This window comes from Pseudophryne corroboree, chromosome 6 (assembly GCF_028390025.1).
Source record: "Pseudophryne corroboree isolate aPseCor3 chromosome 6, aPseCor3.hap2, whole genome shotgun sequence".
NCBI classification, from domain to species: Eukaryota; Metazoa; Chordata; class Amphibia; order Anura; family Myobatrachidae; genus Pseudophryne; species Pseudophryne corroboree.
The window spans coordinates 838,485,204-838,507,002 of NC_086449.1; the positions used below are offsets into that span (position 1 = coordinate 838,485,204).

The 21,799-nt window shown below is 46.0% G+C and overlaps 1 protein-coding gene across 1 annotated transcript in view; it reads right to left on the reverse strand.

Moving 5' to 3' along the window:
* Nucleotides 1-21,799, reverse strand: part of LOC134933881 (solute carrier organic anion transporter family member 1C1-like) — a 153,749-nt gene that overhangs the window by 128,087 nt on the left and 3,863 nt on the right. Inside the window, 6 exon segments of the mRNA XM_063929420.1 lie at nucleotides 13,344-13,586; nucleotides 13,940-14,038; nucleotides 15,322-15,472; nucleotides 15,934-15,982; nucleotides 17,671-17,745; nucleotides 19,262-19,394. Coding sequence (XP_063785490.1) covers nucleotides 13,344-13,586; nucleotides 13,940-14,038; nucleotides 15,322-15,472; nucleotides 15,934-15,982; nucleotides 17,671-17,745; nucleotides 19,262-19,394 — 750 coding nt within the window.

The following is a 21,799-nucleotide window of genomic DNA, read 5'->3' on the forward strand; positions in this document are numbered from 1 at the left end:
GGAGATACCTGAGATATGTATTATACTGTCGCTGTATACATACAGGAGATACTGAGATATGTAATATCCTGTCACTGTATACATACAGGAGATACTGAGATATGTAATATCCTACAGGAGATACTGAGATATGTATTATCCTGTCACTGTATACATACTGGAGATACTGAGATATGTAATATCCTACAGGAGATACTGAGATATGTATTATACTGTCACTGTATTCATACAAGGAGATACTGAGATATGTATTATACTGTCACTGTATACATACAGGAGATACTGAGATATGTATTATCCTGTCACTGTATACATACAGGAGATACTGAGATATGTATTATACTGTCACTGTATACATACAGGAGATACTGAGATATGTAATATCTTACAGGAGATACTGAGATATGCAATATCCTACAGGAGATACTGAGATATGTATTATACTGTCACTGTATACATACAGGAGATACTGAGATATGTATTATACTGTCACTGTATACATACAGGAGATACTGAGATATGTATTATCCTGTCACTGTATACATACAGGAGATACTGAGATATGTATTATACTGTCACTGTATACATACAGGAGATACTGAGATATGTATTATCCTGTCACTGTATACATACAGGAGATACTGAGATATGTAATATCCTACAGGAGATACTGAGATATGTATTATCCTGTCACTGTATACATACAGGAGATACTGAGATATGTATTATCTGTCACTGTATACATACAAGAGATACTGAGATATGTATTATCCTGTCACTGTATACATACAGGAGATACTGAGATATGTAATATCCTACAGGAGATACTGAGATATGTATTATCCTGTCACTGTATACATACAGGAGATACTGAGATATGTATTATCCTGTCACTGTATACATACAGAGATACTGAGATATGTATTATCCTGTCACTGTATACATACATGAGATACTGAGATATGTAATATCCTACAGGAGATACTGAGATATGTATTATCCTGTCACTGTATACATACAGGAGATACTGAGATATGTAATATCCTACAGGAGATACTGAGATATGTATTATACTGTCACTGTATACATACAGGAGATACTGAGATATGTATTATACTGTCACTGTATACATACAGGAGATACTGAGATATGTATTATCCTGTCACTGTATACTGTCACTGTATGCATACAGGAGATACTGAGATATGTAATATCTTACAGGAGATACTGAGATATGCAATATCCTACAGGAGATACTGAGATATGTAATATCCTACAGGAGATACTGAGATATGTAATATCCTACAGGAGATACTGAGATATGTAATATCCTACAGGAGATACTGAGATATGTATTATCCTGTCACTGTATACATACAGGAGATACTGAGATATGTAATATCCTACAGGAGATACTGAGATATGTATTATACTGTCACTGTATACATACAGGAGATACTGAGATATGCATTATACTGTCACTGTATACATACAGGAGATACTGAGATATGTATTATCCTGTCACTGTATACATACAGGAGATACTGAGATATGTAATATCCTACAGGAGATACTGAGATATGTAATATCCTACAGGAGATACTGAGATATGTATTATCCTGTCACTGTATACATACAGGAGACACTGAGATATGTAATATCCTTACAGGAGATACTGAGATGTGTATTATACTGTCACTGTATACATACAGGAGATACTGAGATGTGTATTATACTGTCACTGTATACATACAGGAGATACTGAGATATGTATTATCCTACAGGAGATACTGAGATATGTATTATCCTGTCACTGTATACATACAGGAGATACTGAGATATGTATTATCCTGTCACTGTATACATACAGGAGATACTGAGATATGTATTATCCTGTCACTGTATACATACAGGAGATACTGAGATATGTAATATCCTACAGGAGATACTGAGATATGTAATATCCTACAGGAGATACTGAGATATGTAATATCCTACAGGAGATACTGAGATATGTATTATACTGTCACTGTATACATACAGGAGATACTGAGATATGTATATACTGTCACTGTATACATACAGGAGATACTGAGATATGTATTATACTGTCACTGTATACATACAGGAGATACTGAGATATGTAATATCCTGTCACTGTATACATACAGGAGACACTGATATATGTAATATCCTACAGGAGATACTGAGATATGTATTATACTGTCACTGTATACATACAGGAGATACTGAGATATGTATTATCCTACAGGAGATACTGAGATATGTATTATCCTGTCACTGTATACATACAGGAGATACTGAGATATGTAATATCCTACAGGAGATACTGAGATATGTATTATCCTACAGGAGATACTGAGATATGTATTATCCTGTCACTGTATACATACAGGAGATACTGAGATGTATTATACTGTCACTGTATACATACAGGAGATACTGAGATATGTATTATACTGTCGCTGTATACATACAGGAGATACTGAGATATGTAATATCCTGTCACTGTATACATACAGGAGATACTGAGATATGTAATATCCTACAGGAGATACTTAGATATGTATTATCCTGTCACTGTATACATACAGGAGATACTGAGATATGTAATATCCTACAGGAGATACTGAGATATGTATTATACTGTCACTGTATTCATACAGGAGATACTGAGATATGTATTATACTGTCACTGTATACATACAGGAGATACTGAGATATGTATTATCCTGTCACTGTATACATACAGGAGATACTGAGATATGTATTATACTGTCACTGTATACATACAGGAGATACTGAGATATGTAATATCTTACAGGAGATACTGAGATATGCAATATCCTACAGAGATACTGAGATATGTATTATACTGTCACTGTATACATACAGGAGATACTGAGATATGTATATACTGTCACTGTATACATACAGGAGATACTGAGATATGTATTATCCTGTCACTGTATACATACAGGAGATACTGAGATATGTATTATACTGTCACTGTATACATACAGGAGATACTGAGATATGTATTATCCTGTCACTGTATACATACAGGAGATACTGAGATATGTAATATCCTACAGGAGATACTGAGATATGTATTATCCTGTCACTGTATACATACAGGAGATACTGAGATATGTATTATCCTGTCACTGTATACATACAAGAGATACTGAGATATGTATTATCCTGTCACTGTATACATACAGGAGATACTGAGATATGTAATATCCTACAGGAGATACTGAGATATGTATTATCCTGTCACTGTATACATACAGGAGATACTGAGATATGTATTATCCTGTCACTGTATACATACAAGAGATACTGAGATATGTATTATCCTGTCACTGTATACATACATGAGATACTGAGATATGTAATATCCTACAGGAGATACTGAGATATGTATTATCCTGTCACTGTATACATACAGGAGATACTGAGATATGTAATATCCTACAGGAGATACTGAGATATGTATTATACTGTCACTGTATACATACAGGAGATACTGAGATATGTATTATACTGTCACTGTATACATACAGGAGATACTGAGATATGTATTATCCTGTCACTGTATACTGTCACTGTATGCATACAGGAGATACTGAGATATGTAATATCTTACAGGAGATACTGAGATATGCAATATCCTACAGGAGATACTGAGATATGTAATATCCTACAGGAGATACTGAGATATGTAATATCCTACAGGAGATACTGAGATATGTAATATCCTACAGGAGATACTGAGATATGTATTATCCTGTCACTGTATACATACAGGAGATACTGAGATATGTAATATCCTACAGGAGATACTGAGATATGTATTATCCTGTCACTGTATACATACAGGAGATACTGAGAAATGTAATATCCTACAGGAGATACTGAGATATGTATTATATTGTCACTGTATACATACAGGAGATACTGAGATATGTATTATACTGTCACTATATACATACAGGAGATACTGAGATATGTATTATACTGTTACTGTATACATACAGGAGATACTGAGATATGTACTGTATTATACTATCGCTGTATACATACAGGAGATACTGAGATATGTATTATACTGTCACTGTATACATACAGGAGATACTGAGATGTATTATACTGTCACTGTACACATACAGGAGATACTGAGATATGTATTATACTGTCGCTGTATACATACAGGAGATACTGAGATATGTAATATCCTATCACTGTATACATACAGGAGATACTGAGATATGTATTATCCTGTCACTATATACAAACAGGAGATACTGAGATATGTAATATACTGTCACTGTATACATACAGGAGATACTGAGATATGTACTGTATTATACTGTCGCTGTATACATACAGGAGATACTGAGATAGGTATTATACTGTCGCTGTATACATACAGGAGATACTGAGATATGTAATATCCTATCACTGTATACATACAGGAGATACTGAGATATGTATTATCCTGTCACTATATACAAACAGGAGATACTGAGATATGTAATATACTGTCACTGTATACATACAGGAGATACTGAGATATGTACTGTATTATACTGTCGCTGTATACATACAGGAGATACTGAGATAGGTATTATACTGTCGCTGTATACATACAGGAGATACTGAGATATGTAATATACTGTCACTGTATACAAACAGGATGTATACATACAGGAGATACTGAAATATGTATTTTCCTGTCGCTGTATACATACAGGAGATACTGAGATATGTATTATCCTGTCACTGTATACATACAGGAGATACTGAGATACGTAATATACTGTCACTGTATACATACAGGAGATAGTGAGATATGTATTATACTGTCGCTGTATACATACAGGAGATACTGAGATGTGTATTATACTGTCACTATATACATACAGGAGATACTGAGATATGTATTATCCTGTCACTATATACAAACAGGAGATACTGAGATATGTAATATACTGTCACTGTATACATACAGGAGATACTGAGATATGTATTGTATTATACTGTCGCTGTATACATACAGGAGATACTGAGATAGGTATTATACTGTCGCTGTATACATATAGGAGATACTGAGATATGTAATATACTGTCACTGTATACAAACAGGATGTATACATACAGGAGATACTGAGATATGTATTTTCCTGTCGCTGTATACATACAGGAGATACTGAGATATGTATTATCCTGTCACTGTATACATACAGGAGATACTGAGATACGTAATATACTGTCACTGTATACATACAGGAGATAGTGAGATATGTATTCGCTGTATACATACAGGAGATACTGAGATATGTATTATCCTGTCACTGTATACATACAGGAGATACTGAGATACGTAATATACTGTCACTGTATACATACAGGAGATAGTGAGATATGTATTATACTGTCGCTGTATACATACAGGAGATACTGAGATGTGTATTATACTGTCACTGTATACATACAGGAGATACTGAGATATGTATTATACTGTCACTGTATACATACAGGAGATACTGAGATATGTATTTTCCTGTCGCTGTATACATACAGGAGATACTGAGATATGTATTATCCTGTCACTGTATACATACAGGAGATACTGAGATACGTAATATACTGTCACTGTATACATACAGGAGATAGTGAGATATGTATTCGCTGTATACATACAGGAGATACTGAGATATGTATTATCCTGTCACTGTATACATACAGGAGATACTGAGATACGTAATATACTGTCACTGTATACATACAGGAGATACTGAGATATGTATTTTCCTGTCGCTGTATACATACAGGAGATACTGAGATATGTATTATCCTGTCGCTGTATACATACAGGAGATATTGAGATATAGGGGGGTATTCAATTGATGTCGGATCATTTCCGACGGAAAGGATCCGACATTTCAGTATTCAATTAGCAGCCAAATCCGACTGGTTTTGGCCTTTCCCGACAATGCCAATCCGACTTTTCTTTAAAGTCGGATTGACATTGTCGGAAACGGGGCTAAAACCTGTCTGTTAGGCCGCGAATCCGACAAAACACCTGGATCCCCGACTAATCCACTGATCCACGTGTTTTCCGACGAGTCTGATTTTCTGACTTGTCGGATAAACGGCAGTATGATTAAATAGGTCAAATCTGGATTCGACCTTAAATTGTCGGATACCGCAGTTTTTCCGACAAGTCGGGATATCCATCTTGAATTGAATACACCCCATAACTGTGTCCCCTACAGGGGAGATGTAACGGTGTCCCCTACAGGGGAGATGTAACAGGCTCATAGACTAGAGGCATGCAAATGTAGAGATGTGCCCTGTGGGCACATCTGTGGTGGTGTCCCTAGCTGGGGACAGCGCTGGGGCAGCTTGTCTGTCCCCAGCGCTGGGTGCGTGGCGGCGGGTGTCCGGTGCAGGGATTACCCTTTTCCCTGCACCGGACCAGAGGCTTTTGAATCTTGGCGCCCTCCGGGAGCCAATCGCGGCTCCCGGAGCGGCAGCCAATCAGAGAGGGACGCGGCGAGCCAATCGGCGCTCGCCGCGTCATAGGCCCCGCCCCCGGCGTCTGATGTCAGACGCCGGGCGGGAGCCGAAGGGACCGCGCGCGCGGAAGAGCGCGAAGAAAGAAGACGGGCGGGAGCAGCGGAGATCGTCGGCGCGCAGGAGCGCAGAAGATAGTCCGGCGCGGAGGAGAAGACGACGGCCGTGGGAAGAAGAGCTCCGGTGGCCGCTGAAGAGGCCGGAAGACGTCGGGCTCCGGGAAGATGTCCAGCGGCGGCTGGACGCGGCGAAGAGACGGCGGCGCCGCTGGCCAGGACGGGCCAGCGGCAGAAGAATGCATCCAGGCCGAGAAGGCTGCAGTGGTGGGAAGCAATTGAGCTGTGCAGTTCCCCACTGCAGCCTTCTCCACCGCAGGTAGGCCCTTCTAAGGTGCCCCCTTCTCTCCTCCCTAGACCACCGGGTGTTCGGGCATTAGGCCCGTGGGCAGAGTCAGGCCCTCTCGGCCTGTGGGCATTCAGTCGGGCCCTCCCGGCCCGTGGGCACAAGCGTGGTCGGCTCTCTGGGTCCAAGGCCACGTGCAGCCGGGGTTCCACCCGGCCCGTGGCCCAAGTACCCAGACCCGACCACATTGATAGGGGGTTTGGGCATTAGGTCCAAGCCACCTCAAAGCGCCGCAGTAGGCGGGCACTAGGCCCGGGGGCAGTTCAGGCATTAGGCCTGTGGGGACATTAGAGGGCAGTAGGCCCTAGTGTAATTGTGGCCAATTAGGGATACATTAAGGTGACCTTGGGCACAAGGCCCAGGTCACCCAACGGGCAGCAAGTTAGGCGGGCGCTAGGCCTGTGGGCGAAGTCAGGCCTGCGGCCTGTGTGCAGTTAGGGGGCGCTAGGCCCAGTGAATAAGAGCCCCGAGGTGAGTACAGGTGGCCCTGGGCACTAGGCCCAGGCCACCCCGAGGTATTTAGGAAGGCAGAGCTGAGGCCCACATGAGGGAAGGCACAGGAGGTGGGTAGGCCGTGCGGTGCCCACCCCCGTCCAGCGGCAGGTAGGGATTAAAAAGGGACAGCACTGTTTTATATTGTATTTCCGATGTGTGTTGTTACCGTGCAGGGTGAATTGCTGTTATAATGTTTGTGCATAGTTATGTCGCACCACACCCACAGAGCTAGTTTGAGGGCTCTGCCGTTATAGTTAGTATAGGGTGTGACACTAGGTCTAGTTAGGCCCTGCACGGCTGTTTCTTTCTTTTGCCTCCTTACAGGGACCTGTACTGGAGAAGATCGGAGTACCGGAGTGTAAGACGGTGAGTAACCACGGTCTGAGTGTTTGGTTGTGTTCCTTTCTATCTCCCTTCCTTCAGGGCAACGGTGAGCCTTGCACGGCTGTGCAAGGCGGAATTTCCACCTGGTGCGAAAGTGCCGATAGGTGAAATTCGGGCTCTGAGGCGGACGCCAATGATGACCCCCACCTAGCCCGAAAGCACTATTTTTCTAGAGGTCGGAGGGCGTTTCGGTCCACAGGTAGGAGGACGGCACTCAGCAATCTCTTTCCTCCTAGGTCGTCGTGTCCGGGTCCGACGGAAGAGTTGCCAGGTCCGTTGAAGGTTCCGGTACCTGAAGGTGAGAGAGAGCGGCGCCTGGTGAGTACAGAGTCTACACCTGCACGGCAGCAGGCACCACCACACGCACAGCAGCCGCACCTCTCACACTTGGCGTAGTCGGCAGGATAAAAGAGACCGGATCACGGACACGATGTGGAACGCCACCAAGAAGACCTCCCTGCAGACGGCTCCGGAGAAGACTCACCCCCGGATGTGTGTGGACCAGAGCGACTGGGTGACGGTGTCTGGGGCAGACATCCTGAAGATGGTGCAGCGGTCGGTCCAGCGTGGAAAAGAAGAGCGCCGGGAGAAGGGGCGCAAGAAAGCCGCTGTGACGCCCTGCAAGAGATGTCGGCAGACAGGGCACTTTGCCAGCGAGTGCACTTGGCGAGAGACGTCCCCAAAGAAGGTGGTCCAGGAAGCGGACCGAAGACGTCAGCAGGGCCAAGTGAAGAAGGAGTCCCGATGTTTGCTCTGCGGAAACTACGGGCATGAGCACAACAGTTGTCCTTGGGACGAAGAGTTGAGCGAAGACGAGGTTGATTCCCGGTGTGAAAGCTGTGGAGATCCCCGACATCGGCTCCTGGAATGTCCATGGACTGAAGACAGGACGGACTACGAGGCCACGGTGAAGCAGATGACGGAGTCTCGTCATCAGCTTTGGGACCGGGTGGCTGCAGAGCCTGTGTGTGCGCTCTGCGAGGCGAGAGGACATGCGCTTCCCGATTGTCCGTGGAATGAAGACCGGATGATTGCGGATGGTCACGCCCAGAGATGGGAGGAGGAAACCGGGGAAATGGAGCGGAAGACCCTGCTTGAAGGTAGTTCGCAGGTACCCATTTCCTCTGAGCCAGAACCAACGGGTGAAGATTCCCCAGTGAAGGAGGTGGACCAGGAACCCGTCTTGGAGAAGGTGGCAGTGGCCCTCCCTTGTTGGAAGTGTCGGCGACCAGGACATGCGGCCAGTGAGTGCCCCTGGGAAGATGCTGCGGACCTACTCTGTCCCAAGAAAGTGACCCCAGTAAGGCAGAATCCTTTCCCGCATGAGGCGGAGGTGGACGACTGGGAGGTGAAGAGACCACGCTGCGAAGAAAAGCGTGAAGACCCAGTGACGGAGACGTCCGGAATCTACCCGCGATGGAACCGTCCACGTCCAGGACGTGCGGAACAGGAGTGTCCTGGGTACCAAAAGATGCCAGCGGAAGCGAAGGTGTACGCTGAGGAAGTCACGATGCCAGCGGAAGCGAAGGAGTACGCTGAGGAAGAAGAGATGCCAGCGGAAGCGAAGGAGTACGCTGAGGAAACAGAGGTGCCAGCGGAAAGGAAGAAGTACGCTGAGGAGGAAAATAATACCCCAGTCCAGATATCGGAGGAAGACTCGGACTACGGTGAGCTGTCCGCCGACGAATCCCTCCCAGAACAGATGGAGGACGACTCTGGCATCGGAAGCGCCGACGAGAGTGACTGGCAGGATCGGGTGGAGTCATGCTCCCAGTTGAATGCCCTCCGCGAAAAGGAGGAGATAGTCCTGGAGCAAGAGTACCTGCCGGGAGTGCCGAAATGGACGGATGTACGGGGACAGGATCGTGATGCCGTGGGAGGACCCGTTCCAGAGGAAGACACAGGACCTTTGGAGATGCCCCACGAGGAAATGCAACATATGGTGGCTGTTGCCCGGGAGGAAACGGATGCCCCGGAGGATTCCGCTGTTGGATGGTGGTCGATACCACACCCGGAAGACAGGGACAAAGCCACAGACGATAACGGAGGTCAAGAGTGGGTGACTGTTGTCCCCGTGGAAGATTCCCCTTGGTGGCCAACGTCGAGCGACCGTGAGGAGATGCCACTCCCCCAGAGGATCCGCCGATGGAGGTCAGGACGTAAGAGGAACCCGGAGCTGGAGATGGAAGGATGTGGGGTCACAGCCTGTCCGGGCTGGACCCTCGAACACAACCTCGCCGAAGGGACCTCGGAATTCCCTGACCCGCGGACAATGGACGTCGTGAGGAACTTTGTAGGGACTACAAAGGAAAAAGGGGGGGGAAATGTAGAGATGTGCCCTGTGGGCACATCTGTGGTGGTGTCCCTAGCTGGGGACAGCGCTGGGGCAGCTTGTCTGTCCCCAGCGCTGGGTGCGTGGCGGCGGGTGTCCGGTGCAGGGATTACCCTTTTCCCTGCACCGGACCAGAGGCTTTTGAATCTTGGCGCCCTCCGGGAGCCAATCGCGGCTCCCGGAGCGGCAGCCAATCAGAGAGGGACGCGGCGAGCCAATCGGCGCTCGCCGCGTCATAGGCCCCGCCCCCAGCGTCTGATGTCAGACGCCGGGCGGGAGCCGAAGGGACCGCGCGCGCGGAAGAGCGCGAAGAAAGAAGACGGGCGGGAGCAGCGGAGATCGTCGGCGCGCAGGAGCGCAGAAGATAGTCCGGCGCGGAGGAGAAGACGACGGCCGTGGGAAGAAGAGCTCCGGTGGCCGCTGAAGAGGCCGGAAGACGTCGGGCTCCGGGAAGATGTCCAGCGGCGGCTGGACGCGGCGAAGAGACGGCGGCGCCGCTGGCCAGGACGGGCCAGCGGCAGAAGAATGCATCCAGGCCGAGAAGGCTGCAGTGGTGGGAAGCAATTGAGCTGTGCAGTTCCCCACTGCAGCCTTCTCCACCGCAGGTAGGCCCTTCTAAGGTGCCCCCTTCTCTCCTCCCTAGACCACCGGGTGTTCGGGCATTAGGCCCGTGGGCAGAGTCAGGCCCTCTCGGCCTGTGGGCATTCAGTCGGGCCCTCCCGGCCCGTGGGCACAAGCGTGGTCGGCTCTCTGGGTCCAAGGCCACGTGCAGCCGGGGTTCCACCCGGCCCGTGGCCCAAGTACCCAGACCCGACCACATTGATAGGGGGTTTGGGCATTAGGTCCAAGCCACCTCAAAGCGCCGCAGTAGGCGGGCACTAGGCCCGGGGGCAGTTCAGGCATTAGGCCTGTGGGGACATTAGAGGGCAGTAGGCCCTAGTGTAATTGTGGCCAATTAGGGATACATTAAGGTGACCTTGGGCACAAGGCCCAGGTCACCCAACGGGCAGCAAGTTAGGCGGGCGCTAGGCCTGTGGGCGAAGTCAGGCCTGCGGCCTGTGTGCAGTTAGGGGGCGCTAGGCCCAGTGAATAAGAGCCCCGAGGTGAGTACAGGTGGCCCTGGGCACTAGGCCCAGGCCACCCCGAGGTATTTAGGAAGGCAGAGCTGAGGCCCACATGAGGGAAGGCACAGGAGGTGGGTAGGCCGTGCGGTGCCCACCCCCGTCCAGCGGCAGGTAGGGATTAAAAAGGGACAGCACTGTTTTATATTGTATTTCCGATGTGTGTTGTTACCGTGCAGGGTGAATTGCTGTTATAATGTTTGTGCATAGTTATGTCGCACCACACCCACAGAGCTAGTTTGAGGGCTCTGCCGTTATAGTTAGTATAGGGTGTGACACTAGGTCTAGTTAGGCCCTGCACGGCTGTTTCTTTCTTTTGCCTCCTTACAGGGACCTGTACTGGAGAAGATCGGAGTACCGGAGTGTAAGACGGTGAGTAACCACGGTCTGAGTGTTTGGTTGTGTTCCTTTCTATCTCCCTTCCTTCAGGGCAACGGTGAGCCTTGCACGGCTGTGCAAGGCGGAATTTCCACCTGGTGCGAAAGTGCCGATAGGTGAAATTCGGGCTCTGAGGCGGACGCCAATGATGACCCCCACCTAGCCCGAAAGCACTATTTTTCTAGAGGTCGGAGGGCGTTTCGGTCCACAGGTAGGAGGACGGCACTCAGCAATCTCTTTCCTCCTAGGTCGTCGTGTCCGGGTCCGACGGAAGAGTTGCCAGGTCCGTTGAAGGTTCCGGTACCTGAAGGTGAGAGAGAGCGGCGCCTGGTGAGTACAGAGTCTACACCTGCACGGCAGCAGGCACCACCACACGCACAGCAGCCGCACCTCTCACACATACAGCCTGTATGTATGCCTCTAGTCTATAAGCCAGTTATATCTCCTGTATTACAGGGTAGATATCAGTAACACCTAAAGGAGGCCAGCCGCCCCAGGGCAGCACACCAGTGAGAGGTAGAGGCCAGCCGCACCAGTGAGAGGTAGAGGCTAGCCGCCACAGGGCAGCACACCAGTGAGAGGTAGAGGCTAGCCGCCACAGGGCAGCACACCAGTGAGAGGTTAAGGCCAGTTGCCCCAGGGCAGCACACCAGTGAGAGGTAGAGGCCAGCCGCCCCAGGGCAGCACACCAGTGAGAGGTAAAGGTGTTAGTAAGCATTATATCTTCTTTCTTTGTGAAACGTGGAATATTCACAGCACAGTTTTGTTTTGCTTCTCTCTCTTTGGGGTAGATAAATATCGGAGCCGGGGTGTTTCTATAGGGTTGTGTAGAGGTCATAAGCAGTGAATGAAGTCTATTTATGGAATATAGGATATTACTGTCCTCTGTGCTTAGTGTGGATTGTCCTCACTCCTGATTGGCTGCTGTGTATCAGGGAATACAATGTATCTCTGCAGACTGTGAAGAATAAATTGGCCATACACAGTGTGCTCTGTCTGTAATGTGATGTAATACTTAAATCTTCTGTATTATGTGCATTGTGTGAGTTCTAGTTGGCGCCGCGGATGGCTGCCTCGGTGCTGCTCTGCCAAGCAGCCTTAGTTTTTAGTCTTAAATGTATAATATGTCTACTGTACAGTTGCATATGTGCAGTATGAACTCATATGTGTAATGTTTGTAATGTATGCTACGTTTTTTCCTCCATGTTGCTGCTTGGCGATGCATTGTACCACAAAGAATTCCTGGTGTACGTGAGTACACCTGGCCAATAAAGCTGATTCTGATTCTGATTCTGATTCTGTTCTGTCCTATAGTCTCATCTGGGAATACATTGTCCCCATGTGTGTACTGTAGGTCAAACTCTCACATTTCAATGTATCAATATCTGTCTGATTGGTGTTTATTTTTGTACCTGCCGCTGACCTGTGTGTGGCCAGTTTACCTGTGCGCCAATGGATCTAGTTGGTAGAACACTTGATTCCGATCTGATTGGGTGAGTGGCCAGAATACAGGACCAGATCGCCAACCAAATCTGTTTATACACAAGTTCTTAGCTGAACATTTATAGAGTTACACAGTGAATATCTGCCACACTTATGTTCCACCCGGAACATTCTTCTTCTACCTTTGGCCGTGTTTAGCAGCTGTTCCCGGTCTTGGCGAGCCGCCTGCTCTTTGTGATCCTCGACAATAAATGTGCGATGGTCGGAGGGTACATTAGATTCTGCTTGAAGGTCGGGTTTCTGTTGCTCCTTTGGTAGAAACCAAAACGGTATAGTGGCAAGTAGACTTATTACGCCGGCTACCAAGTAACCGAGCCACCAGGCACCTACCCACTGGTCATCCTCCGGAGTAATGGTTACCCTGTCTGGAGAGAAACATTTAGGGTCACATGTATCAAGGAGCAAACGCCAGGAGAGAGATCACATCCCGTTACTGCTACAATGTGACAGAGGAATCCCGGGCTCCCGCATGACTCTTTCCTATGACCCCATATAACCGATATAGCAGCGTTCTATAGGTGGCCTAATGCCCCACGCACTTATTATACGAGGCAACAAGTAATTCTAGTGTCAGTCATATTACGTAATAAGTGAAATAAAAATGTAACAAATATTATTACAAATCATGATTAGGCCTCGATTACAGCTACAGAACCAGAAGAATAAATTCAGGACGTGATTACGCCTCTGTTCTGGAATTAGAGATTGTTCTATTTACCCAAATCCACCGCTCCAATGTCGACGAATAATGAGGCACATAGCGATCCCAAAAGAAAGCCAAATATTGGTCCTATAACAGCCGCAGTCTGGACACATGCTGAAACAACATATAATATAAAGGTATAGGATGATACAGTGTAATATAATACTTCCCAAAATTATTTTGTAAAATGTTTGGCCATAACTCGTGATCCACACAGTTATACCCACAATCCAATGCTCTATGCTCCTGATCCACCAATCCACACCAACAATACCCTTTAGTATACCCAGATCCACACAGAAAAAAAGCGCACCTGTAAACACTAAGGTGGTCATTCCGAGTTGCTCGCTCGCTAGCAGATTTTAGCAGCATTGCACACGCTAGGCCGCCGCCCTCTGGGAGTGTATCTTAATTTAGCAGAATAGAGAATGAAAGATTAGCAGAACTGCTACTAAATATTTCCCTGCAGTTTCTGTGTAGCTCCAGACCTACTCCTACACTGCGATCACCTCGTCACAAACACACCCTGCGTTCGGCCAGCCACTCCCCCGTTTCCCCAGCCACTCCTGCGTTTTTACCTGGCACACATGGGATTTTTAGCACACTCCCTGAAAACGGACAGTTTCCGCCCAGAAACACCCACTTCCTGTCAATCACACTACGATCACTCGAGCGATGAAAAAACGTTGCTCGAACTTGTGCAAATCTCCAAAGTTTTGTGTTAAATTACTGAAAGCATGCGCGCTGCGTACCATGCGCATGCGCATTTTCCACCTAATCGCTCCGTTGCGAAAAACGGCAACGAGCGAACTACTCGGAATGACCACCTAAGAACACACTGCTAATCAGAACAATTATAATAAACGCTGCAATTTAACATGGAGAAAAATTGACGTTCTTAGCATAATTTTTGGCTAAAACATATGGGCCCACCTACCACAGCCAGATGACCTCATCAGGTGGGTCCCTAACAATCCTAAGGTTCAAGTCCAGAGCACAGGACCTCCGGCCCAGCTCAACCCCACCGTCCCAAGGCATCACACCAGTGAGAAGTCGCAATTTAAATATTAACATCTACGTACTTCTCTCTAGTGTGATGCCTTCTCATACCCCAACGTTCTACAGAGTAGGAGAAGTATCAGAACCAGAGAACATGGTCTAACACTAGGTGGAGGCATGTTCAGGGAGAACCTGAGAGAGATTCACTTTTATGAAAGGGTAGTAGATACATGGAAGATCTAACAGAGGTGGTAGTGACTGAAGGAGTGAAGGTCCTTTAGGTGTATTGTCCTGTATGTGTCTCTTTTCCCCTGGCGGGGCGTTCTTGCAGTCACTGTCAGCCAGTCCTCATGCAGCACATGAGGCCATCAGTATAAATGATCCAGTAAAGTCCTTACCAATGTAGAATGCTGCGTTATTCTCTTCTGCATAGTCATCAATATAGGAAATCCCCAGCGGCTGTATAGGAGCCTCCCCTACACCACGCAGCAGGTTCCCCAACACGGCGTAGATCCACTGTGAGCGCTGAAAGTCTCTCTCACACTCTGAGTATGAAGCAGATTACAGAGGCTTCCTCATGAATTTCAGAGAATCATCAAGTTGAAAATAAGCGTGTTAGGTGCAAATTTATCTCACATAAACTGATACAACAATCGCTGTGTGTGATGTTTCTACTAATCTGTACGTTTGTGCAGCTAGGAACAGAAGAACACACAGCTCCTGTGCAGTATTCTCTATCAGTTACCTGCTGCAATAACAACAAATGGTGTGTGTATATATATATATATATATATATATATAATACATAGAAAAGTGTGGGCCTTTTTTTAAATAAAAAATAGTTTTTTAGGGGCTGACATTCCATTCCGGTATTTGTCATTGATTACTTTTTTTATACTTGTATATCTAGTGATACTGTATATACAACTTTATACTTGTGTTAATAATAATTTGGTGGGTTTAATTAGTGATGATACAGTTCTTATTTTATAGCTATATATTTATTATATTTAAATTTTTCCCTTTGATTGAAGCAGTAACTGGATAGGTATACGGCCATATCAGCGCTGTTACTTTGCCGCTCCTAGTGGGCTGGTTGGTTGGAGTCTCCTGCAGAGCTAACAGTCATTTGTCTCTGTCCTCATTTAGGGGGTCATTCCGAGTTGTTCGCTCGCAAGCTGCTTTTAGCAGCATTGCACACGCTAAGCCGCCGCCTACTGGGAGTGAATCTTAGCTTAGCCAAATTGCGAACGAAAGATTAGCAGAATTGCGAATAGACATTTCTTAGCAGTTTCTGAGTAGCTCCAGACTTACTCGGCATCTGCGATCAGTTCAGTCAGTTTCGTTCCTGGTTTGACGTCACAAACACACCCAGCGTTCGCCCAGACACTCCCCCGGTTCTCCAGCCACTCCCGCGTTTTTCCCAGAAACGGTAGTGTTTTTTCGCACACACCCATAAAACGGCCAGTTTCCGCCCAGAAACACCCACTTCCTGTCAATCACACTACGATCACCAGAACGAAGAGAAAACCTCGTAATGCCGTGAGTAAAATACCTAACTGTATAGCAAATTTACTTGGCGCAGTCGCACTGCGGACATTGCGCATGCGCAATTAGCGGAAAATTGCTGCGATGCGAAGAAAATTACAGAGCGAACAACTCGGAATGAGGGCCTTAGTGTTTTTCCTATTGATGTTTGTGGAACTACATATTTCATTGGCCCTAACTGACGGGGCATTCTAGTGCTTGTAGTTCTACAAGTGTCAGCAAACACAAACAATTATAGGCTGCCAGTGATTGCTGTTACTTGCAGTTCCACTAATAAACACAATGGTTTTGTCAGCAGTATACAGTATATTCTCTGCATTCTGTAATTAAGGGGTCTATTTACTAAGCTTTGGATGGAGATAAATCCAACGGAGATAACGTACCAGCCAATCAGCTCCTAACTGCCATGCCACAGGCTGGGTTTGAAAAATGACAGTAAGGAGCTGATTGGCTGCTACTTTAACTCCATCCAAAGCTTAGTAAACAGACCCCCTAAGTTAGATCAATGGGGGTCATTCCGAGTTGATCGCTCGCTAGCTGTTTTTAGTAGCCGTGCAAACGCTATGCCGCCTCCCACTGGGAGTGTATCTTAGCTTAGCAGAAGTGCGAACGAAAGGATCGCAGAGCGGCGGCAAAGTTTTTTTTGTGTAGTTTCTGAGTAGCTCCAGACCTACTCAGTGCTTGCGATCACTTCAGACTGTTCATTTCCGGATTTGACGTCACAAACACGCCCAGCGTTCGCCCAGCCACGCCTGTGTTTTTCCTGGCACGCCTGTGTTTTTTCAAACACTCCCTGAAAACGGTCAGTTGCCACCCAGAAACGCCCTCTTCCTGTCAATCACTCTGCGGCCAGCAGTGCGACTGAAAAGCTTCGCTAGACCTTGAGTGAAACTACATCAGCTGTTGTGAAAGTACGTCGCGTGTTCACATTGCGCCGCAGTGCTGTTTTATTTGCATTCCCGCTGCGCAGCGAACATTTTCAGCTAGTGATCAACTTGGAATGACCCCCAATATATAAAAAAAATATCTTTTATTTAATTAGTGTTAATGATTATTGGGGATTCCTGTTATGGAGCTACTCTCACTATGGTTGTCCTCAGCGTGTGACCCTACACCTCACATAAATACAATACATTAGGGCAGAGGACAACTCACCAGGGTCTCTGCCTTTCTCCGTTCTGGGGAACAATTTGTGGTTCCTGTGATCCTGTAGACAAAGGGAGCTGCGGACAGTGGAGTTAGGGGAGTGTGACACAGCCCCCTCGTAGCCATAGCTGCGTAAGAACGTATAGAAACATTATAGGATGTACAAAAGCCAGAAATACACATAAACACCCTGTACAGAACCTAGATATAGGATATAGGGTGAAAGTGGCTCTTTCTACTTCGCCAAAATATGTTGATAATAGAGGGCAAAAAGAATGAAACAACAAAGCATAGCATGTCAGTTACTTCCCCTCAGGCATGACGTGTATGATTGGCAGGGTTCCTCTGTGAACCAGCCAACCATACCGATGTAAATCAAACTCAGGCTTCGACGCTGTCCCATAGCACTGGGCGACATAGGACCAGAGCCGATTAGCTGCGAGCTGCCTTTGCCAGGTTGCGTTGGCCAGTTTCGGTATTCTGATTCTGCTGGCACCCCCATGGGCTGTGATCAGAACCAGCCTTGTGAGCCCGTCGGGGAAAGTCGGTGGTCCGCAGCTAAATATGGGACATAGACTCTCCGCCCTTCTAAGCCACTGTGTACAGATGACAACCGTCAGCAATGGGCTGCACACGTGGAATGGCGGCAGACATAATGACACACAAACAATTTCATCATTCCTATTTCCTTCTGGTTTTAGTAATTGCCCCATGTGAGGTTACTTATACAAAGTCCTTTATCCCCATAGCTATCATATATAAGCATAAAAATGTGAGTTCGCCATAGGACACCCTCGCTGTGGTTTGGCGCGTGTTCCACCATTTTTACATAGGTTCTGCAAGGTTACTTCTGTCTCTAGGTAATGGTGATTCTCCTGCAGCCTAAGGAGAGAAAAGGGATTCCTATCCAACCCCACACGATGGCAGGAAAAAAGAGGCCTATCCCCAGCGCCGGAGGAGGGTGTCGCAATAATCGTGGTTATAACCGGGTATAAATGTGTCTGTGACATAATACTGCGACTGGAGAGTGTTATGGGACTATCCTGATAATTGCAAAACGCGTCGCATTTAAGTGAGATTTTTACCTTTTTTCAATTTAGCTTTTTAGGTATATCAACTATTATGTCCTATTTTATCATGCAATACGGTTTTACATTTATTTATTTTTAGATTTTTATTTTTTTGTCAGTTTTTCATCAATTAATGTCTGCAGTAGAGAAAACCTCCATTGTGTGATTCGTTATCCAGGACATTACTTGTACGTGTTTTATGCCATTAATAAATAAAAATCTAATATGTATTTACATTTAACTCATTCACCTGGCAGGGAAAATTGTGGAGAGAAGCGTATAGTGCGTTACGTGACTTATTACTGTACATACGTTGCGCCATCACCAGAATTCTGCGTGTACTACAGAAATTGTGCCGGATGCTCTGACTAAGCGGAGATACACCGCATTCTGTTATGTGACCTCTCACAATTAGGGGTCTATGTACTAAACCCTGGCGAGAGATAAAGTGCCAGCCAATCAGCTCCTACCTGTCATTTTTCAAACACAACCTGCAAAATGTCAGGAGCTGATTGACTGGTACTTTACCTCTCTCCAAGGCTTAGTACATTATAACTGCAGAAACTCGACTTACCGGCCCATAGTAAAATGTGGCAGTGCAATTAGAAATGTCCCCAGCGACATAATCAGGCAGCCGACTCCGATTATTTTAGGCCGATGAAGTTTTCCTCCGAAGTAGCTGACCAGCGCTATCACCAGCAGGTTTCCTGCGGGAACAGACAGTGATTCCCAATACACCCATAATAATAACAACACAGAGGAAGTCTCGTGTTTGTAATGCTACGTGGCGTGTTCCTTTCTGCGGAGCTCACAGCAAAGTCGCCAGCAGCCGCAGAAGCGCAGGCGGGTAGCTGATTATAGGGATTCTCTGCTGTACAGATGTGCAAAGAGAAGCTTCTCAGTAACCAGCATTTTGTGCACTGAGCAAGGTCCAGCACACATCTCTCTATCTCTATCCTATCCAGGAACTCCACAACCAGAGGCAAACGCAGGATTTCTAGAAGGGGGTTTGCAGATGTCTGAATGCGGAGGGGGTGTGGCCAGCCCATCCAGGGGGCGTGCCTAGCATGTAACGAGCGTTAATCTTCCTCCAACCCGTAACATTCAGCCTCATGATGCAACATGCACCCAGTTTACTACATACAGCACCAACTTCATGCTCTCCTTACAACCATCGATGGATGAACCACAGCTGCACATCCACCATAAGACCACTACCACCAATGTACACAATCGGAAATCCCCATGGTGGCAGATCTAGGGCTGTAGACAGCCTGTCCATGTCCCAGTAATACAGGGGGCATGGCCTATCCAAGGATACGTGGTCACCCCCACCACCACCATTTTTTTTGGAGTGGGGGTGGGCAGCGGTGGGCGGAGCAGTGAATAAGGTGGGATGGGCTACAGTGGGCGGGGGCACCTTTGTAAGAATAAAGACTTATGTAAGAATAAAGAGGATGTGGCCTCTCTGTAAGGGGTATGGCATTGCAGGAAAAGAATACCTTATACAGGTTGAGTATCCCTTATCCAAAATGCTTGGGACCAGAGGTATTTTGGATATGGGATTTTTCCGTATTTTGGAATAATTGCGTAGCATAATGAGATATCATGGTGACGGGACCTAAATCTAAGCACAGAATGCATTTATGTTTAATATACACCTTATACACACAGCCTGAAGGTCATTTTAGCCAATATTTTTTATAACTTTGTGCAATAAACAAAGTGTGTGTACATTCACACAATTCATTTATGTTTCCTATACACCTTATATACACAGCCTGAAGGTCATTTAATACAATATTTTTAATAAATTTGTGTATTAAACAAAGTTTGTGTACATTGAGCCATCAAAAAACAAAGGTTTCACGATCTCACTCTCACTCAAAAAAGTCCGTATTTCGGAATATTCCGTATTTCGGAATATTTGGATATGGGATACTCAACCTGTACCGCAGTTTTGCAACCTGCACGCACAAACATTGGCCATAGGAAAAATAAAAATCCTGATTCATGCTCCTTACATTATTTGTCATTTTTCATCCTTATAGTGATGCCCCTTACACATTATACCACACACCATAATGCCCCTTACACATTATACCACACACCATAATGCCCATTACACATTATACCACATATCATAATGCCAGTGACACATTATACCACACACAGTAATGCCCTTGACACATTATACCACACACCCTAATGCCCCTTACACATTATACCACACATCGTAATGCCCCTTACACATTATGCCACACACACCGTAATGCCCCTTACACATTATGCCACACACATCGTATTGCCCATTACACATTATGCCACACATCATAATGCCCCTTACACATTATGCCACACATCATAATGCCCATTACACATTATGCCACACACCGTAATGCCCATTACACATTATGCCAGGCACTATAACACCCATTACACATTTGTGAAGATATCGGGTTCCAAATCACTCAAGCTTGGTGGTAGATGAAAAAACCAACCGGGGTTTATTGACAGAATAGGTTATAACACAGTTCAGCACACTTCTGTAATCCAATTCTACACGACAATTCCCTTTTGGAACTCCTGACAGAACATTACTTCTTAGCCAGTCACCTGCAACATTCAATCCTTACCACAGCTCACACTCTCCCTGTCCCTCAGTCGAGGTCACTCCCCTTGTTCCACCCCCCCCCCACTAACCCCCCCCCCACCCCCCCACCCTCTATGCCTCACACAAGCAGGTCAGTTAGGGTGTCACAGAGGAGTGGAGACGAGGTGTCTGGGTTCCTGCACACAGTGGGGTGTACATGATCAGATTATCTGCAGGCCCAGACATAACCTGTTTACTGTTTAACCTGCTCATCTTACTCCCATCTGATTGTGCAGCTAGGGGACTTACATTTCAATGGACTGACTTACCTATATTACACAACTCTGGCCTCCACTTATCCCGTTACTAGTTACATTGCACACAGTATAACTAAATAACCTACATCTTCCAAATATAGCAGATACACATAACTGTACACTGTAACAATAACATCATACAATATAATACAATATTGCCTAGTATATAGACAAATACAGATCGACAATTAGTGTAGTCCAT